Here is a 21024-nt window from a genome sequence, read left to right on the forward strand (position 1 = left end):
TGTCTCAGAAAGGGGAGGGGGAATAAGTGAGAGAGATGGATGGAGAGAGACAGAAGAGAAAAAAAGAAAAAGAGAAAAAAAAAAAAAGAGAGAGAGAGAGAGAGAGAGAGAGAGAGAGAGAGAGAGACACACAGAAGAAATACTCACACACTGACACATTGACACAGCTCCCTCTGTAATCTCCCTACTTGATGTCTGTTGCTACTTAGAATAGTGTTGTCTGTGTGTGTGTGTGTGTGTGTGTGTGTGTGTGTGTGTGTGTGTGTGTGTGTGTGTGTGTGTGTGTGTGTGTGTGTGTGTGTGTGTGTGTGTGTGTGTAAAATCCCTCAATTTGTGACCAGGATAGTTTTTCTGTGACACTGTTTCTGATGTATCAAACACTAATAGGAAATATGGATAGATAGTGAAGAGAAATGTCTTGGGAGGATTTGAGATTCCCGGAAAGTTAGAGGGGTTAAAGCCTTTACAGTAAGTTGATGCAATGGGTGTCTTCACCCATTCCAGATGGATAGAGACTGTGGAGAAGAAAAGGATGAAATGTTGCAGAGAAGGAAACAGGTTCAGGGGGTTTAAGAGATTAACAAGTTGCGCTGGGTCAAGAGTTTGCAGAGAGTTGCAGAGGGGCATCTGAACTTGAATTTGTTTGAAGGTAAACAGACTGCAGAATGTAATATGTTGGAGGGGAAGAGTGAATTAAAAGAAATACCTCAAACTTTTTTCAAACGGTAACTGTTTCTCTGTTATTTCCATAAGAAGAATTGTTATAAACTCACATTTTGGCCCTCATTCTGTTTTGTATATTTGTGCTGTATCTCCTGAGGGGAGACTTTCACAAATGCTTCAGCTGTAATATCTATACAAAACGCTTAATAAGACTTTCATTTCAACTGGAGTTTAAATGCAGCAAGCCTCATGTTTGATCAAGATTTGTCAATGGCATTAAACAAGTATGCTCACAATTAAGTTGATTTACTGAATAAAACCTCAGGCACAGTTTTGGTATTTTGATATAGGAAAGCTGTGGTCATGACAAACATGATCCAAGATTTGTAACTCCAGGTAGAAGGGAATTACTCATCTGTCACACACAAATAACACCTTCGAGCTGAAGATCACTTAGAGCAGTGCTGTCACTGTTTAATTTGCCTTAAAAATAAACAACAAGGAATTCAGCTGCATGGATGTGCAACTACTGTGTGTGGCAGAACACAACCTCTCAGTTGATTCACTTGTTGACATAAGTATTAGTCCTGTGGCAGTGTTTGCTATGCAAAATCATAACGCAGCTATATGCGTTTGGCAGGGGAGACATTAAAATTAAATGCACGTCTAGTTGTAGTACTCACACAACAGCTAGACTATATTTTGTGCAGTATAGTTGTAGAACATGATACAGAGCCAGGCTGTCGAGATATAGAGACACATTGGAGATAAGAAGGATGTTATGCTTAATCTCAAAAGAATCAACTGACCTTGTATACATACAAACTATACATTGCTGGAAAGGGATTGGCAGCATGTACATATCGGTTTTCTCTTCCCATCCATGCATTTTAACCCTTTCAACTTGACTCAGAGCAGGTGCACCAGCTGGCATTGCAGGAGGGAATCCACTCCCCTCTCTGCCTCCAGCTGGCACTCAAACATGCCCACCCATGCCACACTAATGCAAAAAAAAAAACCACACACACACTTTGGTACCTTAAAGCGGACAATACGTGATGGGCAGCCTTACATGTGCTTGGTGCTCGCATCTTTATCAGACACAGAGTTAATGTAACTCAAATCATCGCTTTTGGAGTAACAAGCCAAACTGGAGTGACTGGTTACAGTAAAAGAGCAAAGTAGCCAGGGAGTCATTTGCTTATTTTGTGTTGATATGACACCAAACCTAGTAGGCCTGTCTTGATTGCTGACATGTTCCCATGCAAATGTTTTTTTCAAGTTCAAGGTAAGATATGAAATTCAAATTCTACAGTATAATATTTGACACTCAAAGATGCTTATATTGAGGGTTGGCTGAGAATGTGTTATTGTGAAGGACAGGGGGAACGCTGGTGTGTTGCTTATCATCTTGGAAACTGGTATGGGTCGTTACTTACAGTGTATTCATGGGTTGCAGCCACCAACATGGTGCATAACTATGAGTTACTTGGGATGTCATTGTATGAAATATTCAAGGTTTTGGTCATCCCTGAGGCATAGTGGTCCAAGACACATGATTTATAACTGCAATGTCTTCTGTTTGATTATCCCACTGTTTCCTGTACAGTAAGTCTCCACAACCAACTTTCAAATAAAGGCAAAATGCCATAAAAAGGTATTGAGTTGCTGCTGACATAAACCACTGGACCAAACTGCAACCACAAACTGCATCCATCTTGCGTCTTTATTGGACCTGAATGCATGCCAATTTCATAATAAGAATTTCTGAAATCTTGAATATAGGGTTAAGAGTAGAACATTAATGCAAAAATACTTAATATTTCAAGATGTACTATCAAATGTGATTAAAAATAAGGCATTCTGTTAAGTGAGGTACCGTTCATTCTGTCAGTGAGAATAGAAAAGCTATCCTTGTGTACTAGGATGAAAAATAGGCTTTTTCAGGCAGGAAATGCCAATTAGAATGAACTAACGGTTATAGAAATGTGCTTTGAATAAAATAAGGCCTTTCTGTCAGGAAGGAATAATCTCTCAAAACAAACAACAAGTAGTGTAAATAAGGTAGCTAATTTTATCAAGTTTTTAATAGTTTTGTCCACTTGAGAGAATGAGATACTCCTGGTAGTCCATTTTAATAGACGTTTCAGACCTAACTGAATAAACTGTTCACTTTTATTCTACCGATAACTTATCCAGAGAGAGCCTCTCAAACTGTCAGAACACAGTGCACGGCAGTTTTTTTCAGCTTTGATTGTTAGTAGTTTATTTAATGCTTTTAATTTAATGTTGTTTATCAAAAAAGACGTGTGTGCACACAGCTAATTAACTTACATCAGAAAACAGACTAAAACAATTTTGAGATGTTGAAAATGAGGAAACTAGCATAACCGGTTTAAGACATTGTGTGTGTGTGTGTGTCTGTGTGTGTGTGTGTGTGTGTGTGTGTGTGTGTGTGTTGCGTACATATACATGCATGTGTGGATAGAAAGAGTTACACTGGGGCAGGTTCAACCAAACTCAATATTAAATGACAGAGTGAGCTCTCAAGTTAGTAAAAGAAAGATGCCTGTTAAAATGAGAGGCATGGTGGATTGTAGACTGTGATGAATAAATGTTTTGATGATATAGGTAATATTATTCCACAACATGTGAGAGTCGAGGGTTAGTAAGTCCGATATTGTGTGGTAAGATCACTGAATGTTTTGAGTTTTTGAGAGTAATTTGTGTGAGGTTATTATCATCTTTTTTTTTATCTCATTAGTGTTGCTAATTAGCAATGGACAAGATCAATGTAGGATTTTAACATCCAGACAAAAGGTGTTTTGTAGTAATTTCATTTAGATTAAATGAGGATGAAATCAGAAAATACTGTGTTGTAGGAAAAATAACCTCTCACCTTAAGCTGCTCACTCTGAGATATATGGTAGCTTTAGTTCTGTGAAGTTTATGAAAAATGTATCTTTCATCTTTATATCCACTATAGAAAAAATATTGTTTGAAAAACTGCTGTTTGACCCAGTTTCAGTTCAATTTCAGTTCCAGTTTTGCTCTGCAATTTGTGTGATATTTGCATGGAAACAGAACAGTAATATATAGCGTCAAAAAAAGTCACCAGGATGTTCATAGGCTATAATAACACTTGGTTATCTAACCTTTCTTGACAATTCATTAATAAAAATGCCACGATGAAGTAAAACAAGAACAGACATAGACATCTGGCTGTTGGCTAATAATAGATCACTGGTTACTGATTAGGGATGTTTATGCAATGTGTAGTGTTTGTTGTCAGGTCTTAATAAAACTAATCTTTAATAGGATAATATTGTATCTGAATCAACATGTTTTTCTGTTGTTGTTTTTTTATCTCTGAGGGATGCAATGTGTCAGTGTGAACTGGCATTTAAAGTTGGAACTATTGCACCCATTAGGTTTGCTTTTGATATTATGTAATCATGCTCTAGTTAGCATATTATGAATTGGTATAAGCCTTTTATACTAACATGATTAAAAGATGTGCATCTTCAACATTTCCATAGCTTTCTTTCAAGGCATGTGTATCAGCTATTAGAAGTTCGAAGAAAAAGTTAGATTTTTACTTCTTTTTTTTTCAATAATGCAAGACATGATTCTACTGCTGTTATGCAATTGACAAGCAGTGAAAAATACAATTTCACACTTCATGACAACACTGAATCAATATGTATGAATATGTAATGGAGCTTTTAGCAAGCTCTTGCTCAAGCATCATTTATATGTTAGTGAGTTTGTATTTTTTTGTTACTGTGTATATAGATATTTGCTACCTCTCAGAATAGTTCTTTCCACAATCAAACGTCCCCATTAAATATGAGACAGGAACTTGTGTACTTACAGTGAACTCAACCAGATTTATGCTCGGTTGTCGAGTTGAGGAAAATGCACATGCCCCTGTCTCACCTGCCACCTGTTGTAAGCAAACTGATGAGATTGCTGTGACTTGTCCTTTTCATGAACCAAACGTTGGCAGCTGTATGTAAAGTAGAGTTTTGCAGGAGGGGGACCAAACCGGAGAGGTGGAGACTAATCAGACAAAAGCTGATATGTCAAACATTTTTATATCACAGTTTACCAAGTCACAGACAATAATTGGATGCATCGGTCGGCAGCTGTATTTTGATGTTTTGTAAATTCCAGATCCGGTGTATGTTGTGTGTTGGCTTAAGAATGTCAAATGTCAGCTCTTTTAGTCACTAATCTACTGAGTCTGACTGCAAACATGTTGCAGATTAAACAAACAAGATATGACATGCTAATCAGTGAGCTTTAGAGGTTGCGGTAGGCGGATTTAGATACCTTTGGACAGAGCCAGGCTAACTGTTTCCCCCTGTTTCCAGTCTTTGTGCTAAACTAAGCTAATATGTCCCATACTGATAGTAAAGAGTGGTATCAACGTTTTCATCTAACTCTCTGCAAGACAGCAAATAAGCGTATTCCCCCAAATGTCAAACTACTCCTTTAAGACTTAAAGCGGGAACCCTGTCCCCAGACATCATTGTTAAAATTAGTCGATTCTGCAAAAGCCTGGATTACGTTCATTAATTCCAGGTCTGTTACACAAACTGTGGTACACACCCATGTGAACATAAGTCCCAGGGATACTGGACTCAAATGTAGAAGTAATGAATCTTCAGGATAATATCTGTTTAATAACATAATAACCATCAGTTGTCAACGCTCAGTAAGTAAAAAAACGACATAAAAATGTTTTTTTTCCATCATCCTTATGTTCGGTTTTTCTATAAACTAAAAATAAATAAATGAAACTAAAACTAAATAAGATAATTTCCTTGTGATGCTGTGGCATGTTTGACCACATGAGGTTTTAATCTTGTGACCATAAATTTTACTTCAGTCCCTTTCAAAGGGCGTCCTCTTTAGCAAAATTGTACTATAACACTAAACGCCTCCTCCCCCAACCTTCATTTGAAATGAAAGGGAGATGGCATCTGCATTTTGACTCTGTGTGTTTTATTCTTACCAACCATGTGAGAGAGGAGCATCACTGCAGCATGTTGACATCTGTGTGTCGTCGGCCTCCAGTGCTTTAATGTCTGGGTGAAGTGTCTGTATTATATGAAGGTTGTCAAGTGAACTGGCCTTGTCTTTTTTTGCTCTTGCTAATAGTAGAATGGGCCAACTTTACTGACTCTGTGTCTATAAAACACTCTCCAGTGGCCAGTAAAAGTACTGTATGAACAGCACCAAGATAAAGGAGATAACAATGGTAAACTGCAGCTCTGGAGTATCCCCCCTTCCTCCTTATCCTTTGAATGCCCTCTAGCTGTCCATCCCATCCAAGTAATCAGCATCCTTCAAAGAAGCACAGCCAGAGCTAAAGCAAAGTCCAACAGAGTGTGTGTCCTAATCAGGGGCACGAAGAGCCGGGCTTATGGAGCCCTCCCCCCACTGCGGGCCATTACTGGGCCGCCATGGGCTCAAGATTAGAGCCTCTTCCTGTGTTAGACATTCAAATTCTGCATTAATGTTTGAAAGAGCAGAGAAAATGCCTGCTCTTCATAGATAGATTAATATTTTATGGAAGAGAAATGTGAAAACATCCTCAGTAATATCTGAGTTGAGGTGGTGTCTCTGCGGTGGTTCTGTGTTTTTTTTAGACACGTGCATTCATACTGAATATTGTCAATTCCTACCAAAGCAAGCTAAGCAGAGTGAGGTTTGGGGTTGTAATTTCTTATTGTGGATTAGTGTTACAGCTGACAGAAATTGGTCTCTTAATGATATTTTTTTCACGTTGTCTGCTGAAATAGTTCAGCCTCAGACGTAGAGTTGATTTATAATGTTGAGAGACTAGCTTATGTGTGTTTCAGAAATAGGAGCTGCTTGTTTCAGGGACAGTGCACTCACTGACTGACTGACTGACTGACTGCCTGTCAGTCTGCATAGTAAATAGGTCAGTGTTTTATGTGAGAGAAGAATCAAGTAACGTCTGGGCCTCCATGAATCTGCCATCCTTAGCCGTCTGACTGCTCAGCAGCGCTGCTGCTGCTGCTGCACGAGATTAGCCAAATAGCCACACAGCAGTGACAACCAGAGTTTGTAACATATAAATTAATTTGGTTTCTTTTGGTTTTACTGCTGTATTCTTTAGCGTGTGGTACAGATTCTCGCTGCTGCCTGATATAGAAATGACCACAGTCAGATACTGACAAGTACATAATTCATTCACACTGCTCTCCAATGGCAGGTGTTGTATGAAATTATCATATTAATGAGCATGCGCTTTACCCTCACTGCTTTATGTAAGGGTAGTCTGCGTTGCATCCTCCCAGGGAGAGCCTGAGTATCGATGAAGCCAAGACTTCACCCAAATTCTAAAGAAAATATAAATTTGAGGTTTAAATGGTTCACAACCTCTGATCACTTCGTCATGATTGGATGTCGCAGCCATTGATTCTTTTCCTCTGTATTTGCAGACCAGATAATGACCTTATTGATTAGATCCCAGTTGCTGCTGTCAGGTCTTGCTTGTGCCATGTGCACATGTTAGTGAATCCACTTCTGTGCATGACTATATAAAAGCTGTGTGACATACTGTAGCTAGCAAGAATGTGTTCAAAAGTTTATGTTAATGGGTTAAACAGGGGCATCATTCACAGCTGCATTAGTCTCAACAGGGCAGAGACACTTGCATGTGTCTTTGTAATAGAAAACAACTCTAGACAATGGATGTATGTTATGCTGATTAAGCTGAAACACTTACAGTAATTGTATGTATCCTTACGACCCTTTAACTTTAAATTTTGGCTTCTTTGTCATGTGGCAGGCACTGTAAGGTTTCAGTGACATACCACTATGTCTTCTTTCTTTTCCTGGCTACTTCCTGTAGATTTTTTTTTATGATAGCCATGTTGTCAACAACTCCCTGTTGCTCTCTGTCGATATTGTAACATAACTTTGTAAACCGCAGAGTTTCACTGGGTTTTGTTGTTAGTGACACGCCTAACCTTCATCCTAAGAGAACCTGTTTGCTGCTGTTGTCAGGACTTTCACCTGGAACTCACCCAACATGGTAGAAACTGCCAGCAGAGTCAACCACAACCACCACCAGTATATATGGAAATACGGCATGAAAATCATCTTAAAAGAGCTGCAGTGTTTTTTTAATCTTTCTTTTTATCATGTTCCACACTTCACTGTGGATGCCACCCTCACGCTTGTTCAGTGTATAACCCGCCGTTAGTTGCATGACAGTTCATCCACAGCCAGCTCTGATACTAAAGGCCAGAAAAGTATGGCTTCGCTATCTACCAAATCATTTCCTGCAGTGATGATAGAACAGTTTGTTCAATTGAAATGATCACAATGCGGTTTCTGTGTTACATTCTCTTGCCAAGTGAAACACAATTGTTATTCTCGTCACACCACCAGCAGAGGGGAACAAAAACACTGTCCAGTTTATTAGGAAACAACAAGATTGTGTTTGTCTTTTATGGCAGACCAATGTTTGATCTTAAAGACTTTTGTCAGATAATTAGTATTGGCAGATATTTTGTAGTCTAGTACGGTGGCCGGGAAGTGCAATGCAACATTACAAAGAATGAAACACTTTTACAAAGCTTGAGACAAATTTACATTTTGGAAAACAAATTTACATTTTAGAAAACAAATTAACATTTTGGAAAACAAATTTACATTTTGGAAAACAAATTTACATTTTAGAAAACAAATTTACATTTTAGAAAACAAAATAACATTTTGGAAAACAAATTTACATTTTAGAAAACAAATTAACATTTTGGAAAACAAATTTACATTTTAGAAAACAAATTTACATTTTGGAAAACAAAATAACATTTTAGAAAACAAATTTACATTTTAGAAAACAAATTAACAAGATGCAAAACACTTTTACCAGTCCTGAAACAAATTTACAAATGACAGATTCTTCACGGAAAGGGAATGTACCACATACCGGAAGTGATGAGGTGTTGTATACATGTCGCCTTGACTACGGCAGTTATGGATCGAATGCGTCAATAGAGCCGCCATCTTGGAACAGGGGAGGCACTCCCTTATATACTGTCTATGGGCCGTCTTTAATGCATCAGCGTCAATGTAGGCAAAGGTCTAACGGAAATAAAATCACTATAAATCGTCAAAATCTCATGCGATGTTGTAGTTTTTAAAAAACAAAAAAAAAGAGAACTAATTAAGGTGTTAATACAAAGAATATTTATTATAATCAGTTCACAGATATGAGTACAAACGGAAACTTCACCCTTCTGAACTAAGAGGTTCTGCTTCAAAGTGAAGTTTAAACAGACTGAAATGTCCAGGCTCACTCCCCCACTAATGATTCATTTATTTCTGCATGTAGTTATTCATTTAACGAGACTTAAAGTCATGTTTCGTCATCCACAGTCCGAGTCCCGCCAGACTCCCTTTAGGAAACCTGTGATTTAAACTTCAGCAGGTTGTGACAGTCCGCTACGCTCAGTCCTGGATCTGATTCTCCCGGGCTTCCCTTCCCTCCAGCGGGCCCAGCAATACGGCCTGGGTCTCCAGCTGCGTGGTGTCGTTTTGGCTCCCAGGAATGGGCAGTGAGCTCCAGGTCCTGCAGCTGCAGACGGACTCAGCTGCCCCCCCGCTGTAGCTTCGATCCGGCCGCGGCTGTCGATACGTTCCCCGTTTTTCCAATGTTTCTGTCAGGTCCGCGTCATATAAAAACTCCAAACACCGACCACACGTAAAGTCACCATAAACTTCATTCACGCCATATACTCAACAACACAAATTGACTGCGCTCACCAGCAACACCCGCAACACCTCATCACTTCCGGTATGTGGTACATTCCCTTTCCGTGAAGAATCTGTCATTTGTAAATTTGTTTCGGGACTTGTAAAAGTGTTTTGCATCTTGTTAAATTGTTTTCTAAAATGTAAATTTGTTTTCTAAAATGTTATTTTGTTTTCCAAAATGTAAATTTGTTTTCTAAAATGTAAATTTGTTTTCTAAAATGTAAATTTGTTTTCTAAAATGTAATTTTGTTTTCCGAAATGTAAATTTGTTTTCTAAAATGTTATTTTGTTTTCCAAAATGTAAATTTGTTTTCTAAAATGTAAATTTGTTTTCTAAAATGCAAATTTGTTTTCTAAAATGTAATTTTGTTTTCCTAAATGTAAATTTGTTTTCTAAAATGTTATTTTGTTTTCCAAAATGTAAATTTGTTTTCTAAAATGTAAATTTGTTTTCTAAAATGTAAATTTGTTTTCTAAAATGTTATTTTGTTTTCCAAAATGTAAATTTGTTTTCTAAAAATGTAAATTTGTTTTCCAAAATGTAAATTTGTCTTGAGCTTTGTAAAAGTGTTTCATTCTTTGTAATGTTGCATTGCACTTCCCAGCCACCGTAGTCTAGTTTATATGAATAAAACCTTAGAATAAGTCTAAACACACATTAATGGTTGATGTTATCCAAGGGGGAAAAAAACTGTTAGATCAGATGAGATAGTGTTCCACTCTTATGGAGATACAATTGAAATACCCATCTGTTAATAATTGTGTTGCTTTGAAAGAGTCACTTCAGAGTTAAAGACAAAGACAGTGAACCCATTCTGTAAGATTCTATTGGTTCTGGTTGTCCTGTCCAAACAGGAAAAATTTGTTGCAAATATGATTCACAAGAAGAGTATGCTGTTACTGTTGACATATTTGATTAAATCATGGCTTCTCATAATCAATATATAGTATTTCTTTCTCACTAATCTAATTCCTTCATTCAATACAAGCTCTTTTGGGAAGTTAACCAAAAGTAGGGTGTAACCAACCAGATTTTGCCTTGTGCACGAAGATGGTTACATAAAATTGTAAAGGCCACTGTGATGGCACATGTGTAATTTGTCAGAGGCAGTGAGCACTGTGTAAGAGCCGAGGAGTGGTCTTTGTCTGCTAATGTAGGTCTCGACTAAGGGGGCGGCCTGGATGGCCCGCTTTCTGGGACGGTTGTGCTGCACATCACATGATGGGCTTGGCCTCAGGGTGAGGCAGTGAAGGAGTTTAAGATGGTAGTGGGATGGGTAGATGGAGGATGAGTGATGGGAATGTTTACTCTTGCCAGTTTCTCTCATAATCAACTCCTGGTTACTGTTTTCACAGCTGAACAGACCCACCGGACATCAGACTCAGATGTGTTAGCAGAGAATTGTTTTAGACCTGCAGCCAGTGTCGCTGTAACAGAATTCCTCATGTTACAGTGCTAAAATAGGCCAAAGCTCTAAAAATACAATACTTTGAAAGTGTAACTAGGAGTCTTCTGTAAGTGTTAGATCTGTCTGAATTCAGCTAACTCAAGTCTTGATATGACTTTGTCACATTCATATTTCTCCAATTCTGCTGCTTCAGAAACCTGCCACAGAGACAAGGAATTCACCTTGGCCTCTGCAACTCCTGTATGTCACTTTCCTAGCTGGAGCCCACACGTATCAGTAGTCTGTGTACAAAACTAATTAATGTCAGACTTTTGTGAGATAGAAGACTTTTATAGTCTCAAGCAAAAAAAAAAGTAAACCTTGTATGACTGGTGAAAGAATCAATTGAAAAGAAAAATCAACAAAAACGCAAATGTGAATTCAATATCTTTTGGTTTTGGACAAAATAAGCAATCTTAAAACATTACATCTGGCTCTGATTCCTATGGCTAATTTTATACTATTTTCTGACATTTTTAATAGAATATGCATCTCACGCCTTTGTCATCCTTGATATTGACAGAATAATTTAGTCCCTTGATGTAATTGTATTTTTTTGCACTTACTATGGCTGAGCACTAGTCCAAATTCAAGGTTGCTATGTTTGGAGCATCCAGAGAGATTTTGTAACCTTCACGAGTCCTGACTGATCTATACCCAGATTCTTTAACACCAAACTCCTCCATCTCTCTCTTTCTCTCTCTCATAGGACATTGTGAGTGCTACTAAAGATGTCTGATAGTGTTGATATTGAAGAGAAACCACCAGCCCCCCCCTTGAGAATGAACAGTAGTTCCCGAGACTCTTCATCACTGAATCACGCCTCTAAACCGCTTCCAATGGCTCCTGAAGAGAAAAACAAGAAAGTCCGCCTGCGCTCCATCTTCCCCGGGGGAGACAAGAGTAAGTATCCTCCCCCACACGTCACCCTCACGCTCTGCCCCACATTGATTCACATCCTTTACTAGTTTACCTCTGTATAAAAAATACTCAACTTGTAATCACTTTTTGTTTGTCTGCTGCAGCTAACAAGAAGAAGGAGAAGGAACGTCCTGAGATATCCCTACCCTCAGACTTTGAACACACCATTCATGTAGGCTTTGATGCTGTAACAGGAGAATTCACAGTAAGTATCTCTTTCACCTGACAATCAGGCATATTAGCAGGGACTGATCATGCTCCTATCTGAAAGCAGAGTCCCAGGCACACATTTCTAAAATCACAATTCCCTCAGGCGATGAAGTGAACTAATGATATATTGTATCCTCCACATAAAGTTGGCAATACAAGTGACTTGAATGACAATCACTCTATCTCCCCTATCAGGTGAACACTGCACTTGAATCCTTTAGCGTTTCTTGGTGAATTACATTCTAGCTGCAGTTTCTGTTGGCAGTAGATGTTTTATTCTTACACAAGCCTAGATATATTATACCATGACACAGTATTTCCTTCTTTTATTCTCTGTTTAATGTTCTTTATGTTGAACTGAGTTATTCATAGAGAAGACCTGGAAGTGTTTTTTTCTTGTTTTTATACTTTATACCAAACCACAATAATTAGGGGCTCTAAGTAGATATAATATGTTAGGACTATTATACTTAGACACTAGACTCATCTGTTTGACACAATCTAGTGAGTGGTTCAATGCAATAGCTCCAAAACAAAGCTTATAAAGCTTTCAATGTTCAGTTTTTTTTCAACAGCTATGTTTATTCAGATTTACTGATGTGTATTATGTACAGTATGTTGTACCTTGGATTTGGTTCCTATATACTGGAAGGAAAAGCTGTTGCAGGGGAAGTTATTGTAATTAATTGCATCATATTGCATTATATAAGTTTATTATATTATTTATATGTTTATTATATTGTTTTCTACACCATGTATATGGTAATCCGTTATCATTGAGGTAATCCTCTGTTATGGGAAAAGCAATGATATCATGCTATAAAGAATGAAAACACATAAACAGGTTCATGTATACTGTATAATGGAACCGTTATACTGTAACATGGACAAACATGAAATGGTTTCACCATACAAGGCCTAATCTGTAAATCGTGTTTAGTCATCTTTGTTTAGACCTGAAAGGAATTCTTTTCAAATGAAATAATGGCTGAGCAATACCAGACTTATCATCATTCCCCTGTAAAACCACTTTTTCACTGAGAAGTACTGCATGTCTTTTGGTCTTTTTCAGTAACAAATACTTCCTTGTCCATTTGATAAGCATTGTGCTCATGACACACAGAGCTCCACAGTTTTAATCCAAACCACTTTGATTTCACTTACTTTATGGTTTTCTGGGAGGATACAGTATATTACTGTTGATTTGCTCCTTGATCCTCATCCAAGTATCATCTTTTTTTGCTTCCACAGAACAGTAGACTATTTCTTTCAACAGTTGCTTTAAGTGTAAAAATATCCACAAGTTTACAAAGATTGCATGAATGAAACCAATTCTTGATCTACATTCAGCCCACTGTAAAAGGCCTAATGTCCACCAGTGGGCATTGAAACATGCAAACATAGGCTAAAAAAGTGCCTTACAAGAGTAGTTGTAGTAGATGTTTTCTACTACTTTCTTGCTAAGAGTTAGATGAGAAGCCCGATACTACTCTCATTATTTCCGTTAAATATGAAGCTACAGCCAGTTAGCTAATCTTAGCACAAAGACTGGAAGCAGGGTTGGAACTGCAAAGTTGGCTCTAGTAAGGTTAAGTAAGGGTTAAAGAGTTTGGGGATATGTTGGGTTGATTGACAGCCTTAGTGACCACTTAGTGTCCAGTGTCTAGTGTTCACCTCAGTATGGCTCACACTACATCTTCAACCATTTCTGGCTGTGATTGAAGGACTATTAACAACCCACACTCTTTCCTCACAACAAAACTTGAATATTGTAGCTAAAATGATAACATTTTTAACATTTGACCTCTATCTGTTTGTGCAGGGTATCCCAGAGCAATGGGCACGTCTCCTACAGACCTCGAACATCACCAAGCTGGAGCAGAAAAAGAACCCGCAGGCTGTGTTAGACGTCTTAAAGTTCTACGACTCCAAAGAGACCGTCAACAACCAGAAATACATGAGCTTTACCTCGGGAGGTAAACAACACCAAAATACTGACAAAATAAAATAACCACCACCAATATAACAAAAACATTTCATATTTATTCTTATGTCTAATACAAAAGATTATAATGTTCTTTTCTGTTTCAGACAAGTCAGCACATGGGTACATAGCAGCAAACACTCTGGTGAGTTCTTTTGTATCGAAGCTTACTTTGATTAGTGTTAGTTATAAGCCTAAATAATACATTTGATGATTATTAAGAATATAGATTACACCTTCCAATTAGTAAATAAATCATGATGTTGCTAATTAAACACTCCCCTTTTAGTATTTAGTATTAGGAATTTTATTGCTGCACACTGCATATCTTGACCTCCCTAGACTGTCTGGTTATTATAGTAAAAAAAAAAACTAAAAGTACTAATCCACCCAATTTCTGGTTCTTAGTCATCTCTGTCATATTTCATTGGACAATCTCTCAACTCAAAGATATATTTCTTCGTGATTTATATGTAACAGTGTAATAATTAAACAGGTAAGTTGCAACATTATGTGGCTTTATTTCATCCACTTGAACCTTATGAGCAATTATGCCTCTCCAACTACACCACAGTAAATGTTCCTCACTTTACTATCACTAACTCTGTCTGGGATTTCTGGGATAGACTGTGTAACTCTCCAGCATGTATTTGCACAGACTTCTTCCTCTAATGGGCAAAATGTGTGCGCTTCCCTCTAGAGGCTTACTGCCCTCACTATGTGGCATAATGCCCTGAATTTTGCGTACATGCCAATCAGTCTGCAGCTCCTGCACGGAAACGGTGACTGCTGTGAGAGCCTCTGCTGCTCATTGTTTATTTTTCCAATCTACTCAACCAGATTTTAAATACCCATAGACAAGCTCCACTGGAGGCTCAACTGCATCTAGAAGGACTCCCGCTGTGCTGACCTCATTCCTGGCTTTGACCAGAGTAATCTATGCTTTGAATGCCTTGGCCTGAACACGCTCAGCCGGGTGAAGAAGTGAAATCCAAGTCTGTTCAGTGGGATTCGCTGCCTCAGGCAAATTACAATGGGATCACTTAATGCAGGGCTATTGCTTGAAAGAGCTCTTTGCCAATAAAGGGCAAGGGGGTGTGGAAGTGAGTCTAAAAGGTTGTGCGAGCCCAGTGAGGGCATTTGAGAGCGTGTCAGCTTTGGACTGTCATAGTAGTCCTCGGCGTGCTGAGGTGACTCAGCTATTGACTACGGTGACACGGATTCCATCCTAGGTTTGGTCCGCACTGTCTCAGGCAAGCAGAACTACAGGAGAGGGTGCCAATATTTGGTCTGTAGAAGCAAACTCTAAGTATCCCATCATGAGCTACGTGTTTTGAACACCAACTTCTCCTAACCTGCAATGCAGGTAAATATTAGAGAGCAGGTGTGTTGTTTTTCTTTAAGCAACTTGCTTTCTCTTCCTATCGCCTACTACAATCCATGTCTACTCTGCAGTTTTCTTGTCTTGTCATTAAGGATTTAAGACCAAATAGAACCTTTTTTAAGTCAGATGGAAAGTAGACTACTATCCACTAGTCATATTGTAAGATCGTAAGGGTTTTATTCAACTTCTTTGAGCTTGCATTTGAGCCATGTTTCAGCCATGTTTCAGCCATGTTCAGCATACATTTATAACTGCAGATAATGCCGCGAGGGACACTGTGTTGCATCCTAATTCAAGCTTTGGTCGGACCAAAAGTTGTATTAAATTTTAGATTCTAGGATCTCGTAGTAAGACTTTACTTCCTGTGTCCGATGTCCACTCTAACATGGTAAATATTGTTCTTATTGTCCACTTCTACCAAACAATAGAGTCACCAAAGAAATTGTTTTGGAAGGAAACAAACACTTTGCTTTTATAATACACAGACATGGAGATGAAGCTTAAGATACATTGGCAGGGTTTCAGACTCAATTGTAGTGCCTCTTTGTTGCTGCTTTAAATGATTAATATCTTGGTCTGGGTGTTTCTGTCCTGGTGTTACAGTTTCCCCTGTTAAGCCATCCATTAAGTCATATATTTCCTTTTTTATATTAGTTCTACTACCAACCAGTAAGTCCTGGATATTTAACTTTAGCTTTCTGTCTGAGTGTCAGACCACAGGACTCATATGTCAACAACACAGACAGCTCGACCACTGTTCGTGTAACAAAGTTTACAGCATTAACACATGTTTCTCAGAGTGTGTGAGCTTTACCTTACATTGACATTTCATCTCTTGTGGGTTGTTACTGTTTAACTTCACAGAAACCCTAGGATCCAGCATGGTTGGTGCATGGAGGCTGCAATTCGGCTGTTTTAGGATTTATAATTACTTGTCATGGATTTTAAGAGAAGTGCTTCATGCAGTTCAGGTGCCAATCCTACCTTTTATCTACTTTAGTAAACAGAGGTGCAGCTGAATAATAATATGTATCTGTAACTAAATAATGTTGGAATTATCAAGTCAGTATATATGTTTATATACAGCACTGTAGCAGCTCCGTGTAATCAGATGAATCAAATTGTTGTTAGTTCATTCATGTCGAACAGCCCCATAGCTCTGTCATTGTTAGTCCTAAAACAGTATGTCAATAATTCTCAGGCTTTAGAGTAAGAAGCTTCCAAAATGCAACAGTTTAATCCCCACATAGACAGTTAATTGGAAATTAGTTGATGTTCAGAAGTCAACAAGAATTGCATGGACATGACACAATGTTTATTCATTACATGATTATAATTATGATGGTCATAAAGGTTTAATAGTATTAGAGAAAACAGAATTTGTCCATTCGGATCAATGAGAGCAGCCCATACACTTTATCTTCACCAGAGCGGTATGGAGCCAGTTCTTTTATTAACAGTGAAACCATTTTTTCTGTCTGAGTAACAATTATGATCAACTATCCAAAACATTCTGCAGTAATAAAATGCACATTTCTTTCTTTATTTTGGATAGCCCCTTGAAATGTACCATCTCATTTTCAAGGGGGTCCTTTCAATCACTATTAGAAAATATCAGCCAGAGCCACACATGCTCAAAACATGACATTACACAATAACACATATAAAAAAAATAAATAAAAAAAAACTCAACAAGACATCATTCACAGTATGCTTTTCATAGAGCGTACAATGATGTGTCATAAATGGATACCTTAAAACAAATCTACATATGGAATTAAATAAAAGATCTAAAGCATTAAGAGAAGTAACACTTGATGTGTGGTAAACAATACCAGCATAATCAATTAGTGGTAATAGAAGTTGCCGTGCAATTCGCTTTCTTGTATCAAATGTAAAGCAATCAATTGAACGGTACAACTGACACAAACATTGTTGAGCGTTAAATGATAGCTCAGTATCTAACCACAGACCCAGGTATTTAAATGCATTTACATTTTCAAGAGATCTTCCATCAATCATACAGATTTGTAATTTATTCGTAGTAACTTTAGATGGTCTCAGTTTAAACAACATAGTACAAGTTTTTTTCTCATTAAGTAAAAGGTTGTGCTCTCTGAGCCAATTCTGTACAATAATAAAATCCGATTGTAATGCATTCTGTACCTGATCCTTCTGGTTATACGATGTATATAGAACTGTATCATCAGCATAAAGATGAACATTACAGGATAAACAAATACTGGGCATATCATTAATATAAACAGAAAAAGAGACATCTTTTTTTTTATATTTTTACCATAATGTTTAAGACTTAGACATTATCTAAGTGAATACCACAACTTTGGTTTCACTAATAAAGCTTTCCTGCCAGCTAATGGAAGGAGATATTTAAAACTGAAACTGAAACTTAGTGATGTCAAAATGTGTGCTCAAAAGTGAACAAACATATATAGTGGGAAAGTTAGCTGTTGTAACACATCTGTCAGCAGGTGGGGTGCTTATGACAATAATTGAGGTGTCTAATGGATTGCATCTTAAACATGTTATCAGGAAATTTCAAATCAGCTATAAGAACACGACACTGGGCGCGTGAACAGAAGTGGAAGTTTGTTACGGTCCTTATAGTAGCGTTCAAATTAAAGCTGATTAAAATAACATTTTATACAAGAAATCTGAAAATATGTTCTAGGCGTGGGCAAGGACAGTCCTCAGGTGGCATTTTTTTGTCTCCATCATGTCCTCTCCTCATGCTGGGTGTCACGAGGACAATTTGCGGACCTATTGTCCATCCCTCAGTAGCGTACCCCTGCCCTCCATCCCTCCTCCCCTTAAGTCCACTTACTCTTAAACATTGTGTGGGTTTGTTTTGAGTAAATCCATTTTCAACCTTCACATTCAGAACCGACTGCTGTCATCTGGGCCTCCTGTCAGCCTTAGAACCTGCAGCGCATTATTTGACAAGGTAACTCCTCCATATTACTTTCCACATGATGTATCCGTGCATTGGCTTTGAAGCTAAATTTGATCTCCTAATTTTGATTATTCAAACAGGCTAATGCAAAACCCATATACATATATTTGATTTTAGACGCATCATCACTCTCTGTATTGATCATGGGGGGTATGATAGGATCTATTAGTTAGTAATGTTACTGATGTATTTATTATCTTCCACAAGAGCACCTCTTATCTATCTATCTATCTATATATATTTATATATATATATTATTTTTTTTTTATATATATTTTTTTTTTAAATGGACCGTCTCTGAAATGACAGAGCAGGGGCGCATGCCACAGAGGGTTATAATGACTGTCAAACTGCATGTGTGAGCTCATATTTTTTACAACTGCCAATAATGTGCCTTCATTACCATTGTAGACATTAGCGCATGGCTCTGTAAAAAAAAAATAATAATAAACTAAAAACACACATGCTTACAGTTAGCTAGACACTCATTTCTGCACTGCAGTCTTGGCCCAACCCTCCTTGGAGCAGGTCAGAGGCCCAGTATGTCCGAATGGAGGACTGAGACTTTCCTTTAGACAGACCCTTTCTTTTTTAATCACTAGAACTAAGCTGCACTGCTTCATTTATGCATGACAAGAGTGGAAATGGACGAAATGTTTCCACTCCATAAGAGGAAGATGATCCAAGGCTAGCAGAGTTTTGGATGGGTGAAATAAAGCTAATTTGAATAATAATAATTTCCAATTATAGTGATAATAATTAACACAATTGCTCCTGACAATTTAACCCCATTCATTTTTTTGTGTTTTACACAAAATGTCAGATGTATCACAACAGATTAACTGTATTTTGTTTATGTCGCTTTTGAATAACATGTTGATATGCTCTGACTCTGTTATATGGTTGTTACAATTTTAAAATGAATTTGCCATCACTACAGCTTGTATGTTAGACACAGTATCTTTTGAAACTCAACTGGCCAGAAGTTAATGGCTGGTTTGGGGTTTGCAGGCTGTTTACTGTGGTAAACTGTGTACATTTGTTTAATTTGGGGAAGATACTCTTTTTTTTTTTTATTCTATGCTGCTACATGGCACATGCATCCAGACTCACTTACGTATCTACCCTCTAGGCTGCCAAAACATCATCGTCAGAGCCCCCTATCGCTCCGCCTGTGTCAGAAGAGGAGGATGAGGAAGAAGAAGAAGAGGAGGAGGAAGAGGAAGAAGAGGACGATGACGACGAGCTGCCCCCAGTCATCGCACCTCGGCCCGAGCACACCAAATCTGTGAGTTTATACGGCGCGATGGGTGAAATCATTCTGCTGCAAATGCAAAATCCCCTCTGCATTTCTTTGACTCTTTTCTCCTCACAGATCTACACACGCTCTGTCATGGACCCAAAGCCTCCCACCCCTGTGAAAGAAGTGGTGACTCCACCAGAGTCGCAGGTCCAGCCGGATAACACGTCCAACACAATGTATCGCCACACTGACCGTCAGAGGAAGAAGTCCAAAATGACAGATGAGGAGATTCTGGAGAGACTCAGTATGTGCCTAAGACATTTTTTATTCGCCAACAAAACAGCTTATTTTTTTTTAGTTTAGTTCAGTTGTTCAGATATATTTTCTGTGTATTGTGTCTCCATCAATGATTATAAAAGCCTTTTCCACACTGACAAGAACTATTTTGGTTGTGAAAAACCATGAATCTCTTGATTTTTCTCATCTTTTAAAATATCATAATCATCCAAATTTGTAGAATGTCCTCCTAAGTTTAAATCCACACATTCCCAAAAGCAACACTGAGGACACGACCTCAGAGTCGGATAATTCCCTCTGTGGTGATTAGAAGACAGGCTGGATATTTGGTTTCCAGTGGCATATTACTTTGTACTTCTAGTGCACTAATTCTGTGTATTTACAATAATTATGCAAAAGAACAGGGAGCACTAATGTAATCAAATTTGGACAAAGAGGGACTTTTTGTTATTGATTGTTGCCGTGCCTAGACTGCTCTTGTCTCTGCAACGTAACTTCAGCCCAAAGTACCGACATGAAGTAGAGAGGAATCTAGGGTATGTCCGAAATAGAAGGGCAGACATGGTTCTGCAGTGATATTTTCTGTGTATGAGTGTGTTTGTTTAAAAAGCTGTCATGATTGTGTGCGCCCACACAAGCTCAGTCATTATTATATATCTGCTTTGTCTCTGACTCAGGGAGTATTGTGAGCGTGGGGGATCCCAAAAAGAAGTACACACGCTTCGAGAAAATAGGACAAGGGTGAGTCCATCCGAGATCATAAACCAGTCATCACAGTTATTAAAATAGAGCAATTTAAGAAGCAGTCAGTGTCGCCAGGAGAGATGGAGCAGTAGTGACCACTTTAGTGAGACAGAGGCAGAGGGATGGTTAGGTTGAAGGACTGGGAGAAAGTAAGTAGAGAGGAAATGAGAACTGTTTGCTGAAATGGCTGTGGGCCAGATTATCTCTCTTCCTTACACTCTCTCTCTCTCTCTCTGTCTCTCAACTTGTCTTTCTGTGTTTTACACATATGTGCAGATAAAGACTGTGCAGTTGTTATCTGCTCTGACATTCTCACTATTTTCATATTTGATCAGGAAGCTGCTGCGTTAAACA

General features: G+C 38.2%; 1 protein-coding gene across 2 annotated transcripts in view; it reads left to right on the forward strand.

Moving 5' to 3' along the window:
- LOC120543726 (serine/threonine-protein kinase PAK 3) overlaps positions 1-21024 on the forward strand; it is a 30600-nt gene that overhangs the window by 3170 nt on the left and 6406 nt on the right. Inside the window, exons 2-9 of one of the 2 annotated variants that reach the window (XM_039776929.1) lie at positions 11623-11816; positions 11939-12039; positions 13867-14020; positions 14136-14173; positions 18315-18377; positions 19519-19674; positions 19762-19933; positions 20604-20667. In XM_039776929.1, the coding sequence (XP_039632863.1) occupies positions 11645-11816; positions 11939-12039; positions 13867-14020; positions 14136-14173; positions 18315-18377; positions 19519-19674; positions 19762-19933; positions 20604-20667 (920 nt within the window). In that variant the 5' untranslated portion in view covers positions 11623-11644. The remainder of the gene's footprint in view (positions 1-11622; positions 11817-11938; positions 12040-13866; positions 14021-14135; positions 14174-18314; positions 18378-19518; positions 19675-19761; positions 19934-20603; positions 20668-21024) is intronic. The other variant, XM_039776930.1, reaches the window with a different exon arrangement.

The sequence above is a fragment of the Perca fluviatilis genome, chromosome 16 (assembly GCF_010015445.1).
Source record: "Perca fluviatilis chromosome 16, GENO_Pfluv_1.0, whole genome shotgun sequence".
Taxonomy (NCBI): Eukaryota; Metazoa; Chordata; class Actinopteri; order Perciformes; family Percidae; genus Perca; species Perca fluviatilis.